Raw genomic sequence first — 7,738 nt, forward strand, 5'->3', positions numbered from 1 at the left:
AGAAAAGGTATCTAAGTCAGAAAGGAAGACATAAAACTGTCACTACTTACAGATGACCTGATGTTATATATAGAAAACCCTAAAGACTCCATCAAAAAATGGTTAAACAAATTCAAAAAGTTGCAGAATACAAAGTCAATATACAAAAATCTGTTACATTTCGGTACACTAATAATGAACCATCAAAAAGAGAAATTAAGTAAATAATCTCATTTACAATTTCATTAACTTATAAGGTTATAAATTTAACCAAGGAAGTTAAAGACCTGCACACTGAAAACTGTAAGATATTATTGGAAGAAGTTGAAGATGAGGGATGCCTGGGTGGCTCGGTTGGACGACTGCCTTCAGCTCGGGTCATGATCCCGGAGTTCCAGGATGGAATCCCGCATCGGGCTCCTACCTCCACAGGGAGTCTGCTTCTCTCTCTGACCTTCTCCTCGCGCATGATCTCTCTCATTGTCTCTCTCTCATTGTCTCTCTCTCAAATAAATAAATAAAATCTTTCAAAAAAAATTGAAGATGATACAAATAAATGGGAAGATATTCCATGCCCATGGCTTATAAGAATCAGTATTGTTGAAATATCCAAATTACCCAAAGCGACCTACAGATTCAGTACAATCCCTATCAAAATTCCAAAGGCATTTTTCACAGAATTAGAATAAACAACCCTAAAATGTGTGTGAAACCACAAAACATTCTGAATAGCCAAAGTAATCTTGAGAAAGAGCAAAAAAGTTGGAAATATTACACTACTTCATTTCAAATTGCATTACAAAACTATAGTAAAATATAATCAAAACAGAGTGGTGTTGGTGTAAAAACAGAGATCAGTGGAACAGAAAATACAGCACAGAAATAAATACATGCATATATGATCAATTAATTTATGACAAAGGAGCCAAGAATACACAATGGGGAAAGGACAGTTGGTCATAAATCACATGTGGAGAACTGGACAGCCACATCCAGAAGGAGGATGCTGGACCACTATCTTACACCACACGCAAACCTAACTCAGAACTGATTGAAGATATGAAAAGAAGACCTGAAACCATAAAATCCTAAAAGAAGACACAGTAAAATCCTTGCCATTGATCTCAGTAATGATCTTATGCATTCAACACCAAAACCAAAGGCAACAAAAGCAAAAATAAATAAATGGGACTATATCAAAGTAAAAAGCTCCTGCACAGCAAAGGAAACCATCAACAAAATGAAAAGACAAGGGCGCCTGGTGGCTTAGCCGGTTAAGCATCTGACTCTTGGTTTTGGCTCAGGTCATGATCTTGGAGTCGTGAGATCGAGCCCCACAGTGGGGACCACACTCAGTGCAGAGCCTGCATGGAATTCTCTCTCTCCCTCTGCCCCTCCCTGCTAAAATAAATAAATATATCTTTTTAAAAGAATAAAAGAATAACTACTGAATGGGAGAAAATATCTGCAAATCATATATCTGATAAGGGGTTAATATCCAAAATATATAAGGAAGTCCTACAACTCACTAGCGAAACAATCCAGTTTTAAATGGACAGAGAATAGGAACAGACTTTTTCCCAAAGAAGACATACAGATGGCCAAGAGGTACATGAAAAGATAGTCACCATCACTGATTATCAGGGAACTGCAAGTTGAAACCACACTGAGGCATTACCTCACACCCATCAGAATGGCTCTTATAAAAAGAAGTCAGGAAAAAACGAGTGTTGGCAAGGATGTGGAGGTAGGGGAACCCTTGTGCACCGTTGCAGCACTGTGGAAAAATTAGTGCAGCCACTGTGGAAAACAGCATGGGGGACCCTCAAGAAATGAAAAGTAGAAATGCCCTAGAACTCCACTTCGGGCATTTATCTGAAGAAAATGAAAAACACTAACTCAACACTAACCCAACTCAACTCAGAAGAAGGAAATCTTGCCGTTTATGACAACACAAATGGACCTGGAGGGAATTATACTAAGTCAATGACAGACCATGAGTGATCTCACTTACATATGGAATATTTATTTTCAAAAGCTCGCAAACACAGGGAACAGGTAGCTGGTTGGCAGAGGCAAGAGGGGAACAGGTGGGCAAAGTGGGTAAAGGGGATCAAAAGGCCCAAAACTTCGGTTGTAAAATAGACTTCATGGTGATGTAATACACAGTGAGTACAGGGTAATAGTGTGCTGAATATTTGCAAGTTGCTAAGAAAGTAGATCTTGAAATTTCTCATCAGAAGAAAAAGAATTTAAAGAAGAAAACTATAAGTATATGTGTAAAGATATTAACTAGACCTACTGTGATGATCACAAAAATAATGTAAAAACCACTTTTAAGAGACTATTTTGTAGAGTGATTCAAGGTTCACAGCAAACTTGAGGGGAAGGTATAGAGATTTTCTATAGACTCCCTGTTCCCCATCAATAGCCCTGATGACAGTGGTACACTTATGTCCATGGATGAACCCAAAGTCCATAATTTACACAATGTTTCACCCCCAGCGTAATGTATTCTCTGTATGGGCAAATGTGTAAGGACATGTACCCACCAGCACGGGACCATCCTCGGGGGTCTCACTGCCCTCAGCATGCTGGTGCTGTGGCCCTTCATGGCTCCCCGCCCACCACAACCCCGGCAACCATTCATCTGTCTACTGTCGCCACAGTTGCGTCTTAAAGTCTGTTTTTGAGAACTACCTTGATAAACAGAAAATGACATTGGCTACAGTGTAAATGTCGGTGCCCCCTAAAATTCATGCTGAGCTTCTAAGCTCCCTGGGTGATGGGATCAGTAGGAGGCCTCAGTCCTGAGCGCATGAGAGCGGGGCGCTCACGCACGGAGCTAGCAGCTTATGAAGAAGCCTGCGGACAGAGCCCCCAGCTGCTTCTGCCATGTGGGCAGACCGGGCCAGGAAGAGGGCCCTTCCCAGCCACGGGGACCCTCGTCTCAGACTTCCAGCCTCCCAAGAGTCTGTTGTTGCCAAGCCACCCTGGCGGCCGTAAGTCGTTCCGCAGCCCAAGCGACTGGAGACCACGTGTGAGGACTGAACAGTCGCCGCACTGTTCTGCGGCATCAGTGGCGAACGCGCGGGCATCTTTCACAAGTGAAGAGGCTAGAGTGTGAGAGGCTCTCATCGGCCCAGGATCACACAGCAAAGGGCTGGGAGGCCGACCTGGAACTATTTGAAGCCAGATTAATCTCCAAACCCCGGGTTTTTCCTCCTCAAGTGATTCCACCTCCATAGGATAAGCATGGGTTAGCAGAACTCTACCACTCAAGTAGGCTTCTGGAGGTCATGGAAAGGGAGAGGAGGGGAGTCTTTATGTGTTTAAATGTTAAGCACTAACATACGTACTGATAGAGAGAAACATCTCTTTTCCTTGTCACAGATATGATCCCACCAGGGAGAGGCCTTCCTAAAGTCTGCAGTCCCGGGATCTGATGAAGAAGAACCCTACTGCTCTCAAATGTGGGGAGTAGAGACGTAAAGTATTACTGCCTTTTTGAAAAATACCCTTGTCATATTTTACCCTTGCAAAATTTATCAAAAAGTATATATTCCCTTGGTCCGCCAACCCCACGCCCCACTCCCATAACAATACAGGCACCGACACGTTAGGGCACCCTGGTAAGGATGGTGGCCTCTGTACACACGCTAGCACATATCTGGGAACCACAGAGCCAAAGAGAGAGGGTCACATCCATGACACCCGTGACACAGTCACTCCATGGTGTACAGAGGTGCCAAGACTGCTTGACAGGGAAAGGCCAGTTTCTTCAACAAACAGTGTTGGGAAAACAGGATACCCACACACAAGAGAAGTTGACCCCTAACTGCCCCCCATGCCATATACAAAAATCAACTCAAAAATGGATTTCAAATGTGAGAACTCAAACCGGACAGCCCTGGGAAGAAGACAGGGCAAAAGCTTCCTGACACTGTGCTCTGTGATTTCTTGGTTTTATGACAACAAAAACATGAGCAACAAAATCAGAAATGGACAGATGGGAATACCTCTAACTCAAAAACTTGTCTGCATGGGTAGGGGGTAAGCCTGCTAGTGCCCAAGGGGACACACTTGTAACAAGCCATAAGTAAGCCATGCAGATCCAAAGCACAGTGTGAAGCTTAGAGAAAACAGTACTGCCCGGTAATTACATGATGTGAGCATCACTGCTACAATGGCCGCCCCATTACCATATAGAAATGCCTCAAAGCATCATACTGCACACCTTCAACTTATGCAATGGCACATGTCAAATTCATTCAATAAAAATAAATACCTTTTTAAATTTTAGAAATTAAACATCAGAGGACACAATCAACAGGGAGAAAAGGCAACCTAGGGAATGGGAGAAAATATGTACATATCATATGTCCCATAAGGGGTTAATATCTAAAATAGAAAACAAGTTAACAGCAACAAAAACCAAATAATCCAATTTTTTAAAAATGGGCAAACAGACATTTCTCCGAAGATGACATTAAAGGGGTACCTGGGTGGCTCAGTGGGTTAAAGCCTCTGACTTTGGCTCAGGTCATGATCCCAGGGTCCTGGGATTAAGCCCCGTGTCGGGCTCTCTGCTCAGCAGGGAGCCTGCTTCTTCCTCTCCCTCTGCCTGCCTCTGCCTGTTTGTGATCTCTGTCAAATAAATAAATAATCTTTTTAAAAAATGACATTAAAATGGCAGCAAGCATGTGAGAAGACGCTCACCATCACTGCTCATCAAATGTGAGTCCGAATCACCAGGTGTCACCCACACCCGGTAGGATGGCTACTAGTGAAAAGTAAACAACCCGAAAATGTGTTGCAGGGAATGTGGAGAAGTTGGAGCCCTTGTGCCCTGTCAGGGGAAGGTGAAATGATGCAGTGATGTGGAAAACAGTGCAGAGTTTTCTCAAAAAATTAAAAACAGAATTACGATATCGTCCACAAATCCCACTTCTGGGCATACACCTCAAAGAAGGGAGAGCAGGGTCTGGAGAGGTGTTTGCACACCCACGTGTGCAGCAGCATCATTCTCAACAGCCAAGACATGGAGGGGCTCAGATGTCCCCCTGCAGATGAAGACGCACAGAACGGGGGATGCACGGCCTGGAACATCACTCAGCCTCCACCAGGAAGGACACTCCGACACCTGCGACGACGTGGACGAGGCCCGAGGACATTGTGCTCAGGGAAATAGGCCAGTCACAAAGGCAAACTCAGACGAGGTCTCTTGAGTGGTCAACTCACCGAGAAGGAAGTAGAATGTGGTGATGGGAGCAAGGAGGGGGCAGCCGGAGAGTTTCTGTTCCACGGGTAGAGAGCTTCAGTGGAAGATAAAAACAAAAGTTCCGGGAGATGTGTGCCACAACTATGTGAGTACACTTAACACTCACTACTGAACCACACACTTAAAAATGGTCATCATGGGGACGCCTGGGTGGCTCAGTCAGTCAAACAGCTGCCTTAGGCTCAGGTCATGATCTCAGGATCCTGGGATCAAGTCCCACGTTGGGCTCCCCACTCAGCAGGGAGCCTGCTTCTCCCTCTGTCCCTCTCCCAACCCCCTGCATGTGCACTCTCTGTCCCTGAAATAAATAAATAAAATCTTTTTAAAAAGTGGTTATAGGGAGCAGTGTGAAGAAGAGACGAGAATGACCCGTGGACCGGCCAAAGCCCGCGCGGCGCTGCATCCCCGCGTCCAGTGCTTACGTCCCGCCGCCGTCGCCACCATCCCGGGAGAAAGGCCGAGGGGGATGCTAAAGGAGATAAAGCCAAGGTGAAGGACGAGCCACACAGAAGATCTGCAAAGTTATCTGCTAAACCTGCTCCTCCAAAGCCAGAGCCCAAGTCTAAAAAGGCCCCAGCAAAGGGAGAGAAGGTACCCAAAGGGACAAAGGGGAAAGCTGACGCCAGCAAGGATGGGAATAACCCTGCAGAAAACGGAGACGCCAAAACAGACCGGGCACGGAAAGCCGGAGGTGCTGGAGATGCCAAGTGAAGGGTGTGCATCTTTGATAACTGTGTACTTCCGGTGACTGTACAGTTTGAAATACCATTTTTATCAAGTTTTATAAAAATGCAGAGTTTTGTTTTACTTTTTTTTTTAAGCTATGTTGTTAGCACACAGAACACTTCACTGTTGTTTTGGGGAAGGGCATATGTCACTAATAGAATGTTTCTAAGGCTAGATGGACACAAGGGGAAAAACACCTTTCCCTCCTAGTTTTGAGAAACTTCCTCTTGGCTCCCAGGAGGAGGGGTTCCTTGACATTGACACACATGAGCCGCCTGGGCACAAATCCCTTGGTGGTGTGGAAAAAACTAAAATTCAGTTTTTATGTCCTCCTCTCCCTCTCTGCCTTCAACATAGACTTGACTCCCTTAAACCCAGAGATCTGTTGGAACCTGACCCCCAAGACATGGTTCCCAGTATGTCAGGCAATCTGGACTTGACTAAGTGTCACCACTGAGATGGCATCCCTCAAAAGAGTTCCTTTTTTAGCTCATGGATCTTCAGATGGATAATCCTGCCATTTTCATTTCATTTCCTGAAAGTCAGGGTCGGCTTGTGAAAAGTTGTTAAACAACATGCTAAATGTGAACTGCCCGCCCTCACTCCAAACCTCCCTGCTCCGAGCATCACATGAAGACTGCGCTGGGTTTCATAGAGGCTTTCTGATTGTGGTAGTCCATTGAAGAAGGGAGTTTGAAAGCTGTTGTATACTGTTAATGATCGTCTGCCCATGTCCTGCCTGAAATACCATGATTGTTTATGAAAAGTATCTTTAATAAAGCTGGATGCAGTTTGAAAAAAAAAATGGTTATGGGGGCCCCTGGGTGGCTCAGCGGGTTAAGCCTCTGCCTTCAGCTCAGGTCATGATCTCAGGGTCTTGGGATCGAGCCCTGCATCGGGCTCTCTGCTCAGCAGGAAGACTGATTCTCCCTCTCTCTTCTTGCCTCTCTGCCTACTTGTGATTTCTCTCTGTCAAATAAATTTTTAAAATCTCTTAAACAATTATTTTTTAAAACTCTAATTGAGGGGCGCCTGGGTGGCTCAGTGGGTTGAGCCGCTGCCTTCGGCTCAGGTCATGGTCTCGGGGTCCTGGGATCGAGTCCCGTATCGGGCTCTCTGCTCGGCGGGGAGCCTGCTTCCTCCTCTCTCTCTCTCTGCCTGCCTCTCTGCCTGCTTGTGATCTCTGTCTGTCAAATAAATAAATAAAATCTTTAAAAAATAAAAAAATAAAAAAACTCTAATTGAAACTATCACATCTAAACTTTCAAACAACAAAAAAGGAAGTTTGTAATAAGTCACATCAAATAAAAACCTGATGAGACACAACCAAAAGCTTATAGGGATTTCCATGCGGTACTGGTAAAGGGAAAAAAGAAACTACAAAAAACTCTATTTTTGTAAAACAATCAAAGATTGAATTTATTTAGCTGTATGATTATATGCGGCAAAGAAAACAGCTACATGTGCGAGATGACCACGCCATAGCTCATGACTAAGGTCCAATTCTTCAGTAAAAACACTATTTCACTTCTATCCTAATAAATAATTTCTAACATTTACCAAAAATTTGCACTTGGCCTGCGTGGAGAGCACATATTAATTGTGGGCAAGTTTAAGAAACCTGTAGCTTGTCTGGAGAGTGTGGCTGCTTGAGAATTACTGTTTAAATTTGGTGTATTTGCCCTCCCCATCACTTCTGTCTACCTCCTTTTCTGACCTTGACTCCTTTTTGTCAAGGGGGAAGAGCACATT

At 44.4% G+C, this 7,738-nt stretch overlaps 1 protein-coding gene across 1 annotated transcript; it reads left to right on the plus strand.

Moving 5' to 3' along the window:
• The first annotated feature begins 5,070 nt into the window (after nucleotides 1-5,070).
• On the plus strand, nucleotides 5,071-6,043 carry LOC132029209 (non-histone chromosomal protein HMG-17-like). Its single transcript, XM_059418534.1, has 2 exons — nucleotides 5,071-5,170; nucleotides 5,676-6,043. The coding sequence occupies exons 1-2, from the start codon at nucleotides 5,071-5,073 to the stop codon at nucleotides 5,969-5,971; spliced, it is 396 nt and encodes a 131-aa protein (XP_059274517.1). The 3' UTR covers nucleotides 5,972-6,043.
• Nucleotides 6,044-7,738: the final 1,695 nt, after the last annotated feature.

The sequence above is a fragment of the Mustela nigripes genome, chromosome 13, assembly GCF_022355385.1.
Source record: "Mustela nigripes isolate SB6536 chromosome 13, MUSNIG.SB6536, whole genome shotgun sequence".
NCBI lineage: Eukaryota > Metazoa > Chordata > Mammalia > Carnivora > Mustelidae > Mustela > Mustela nigripes.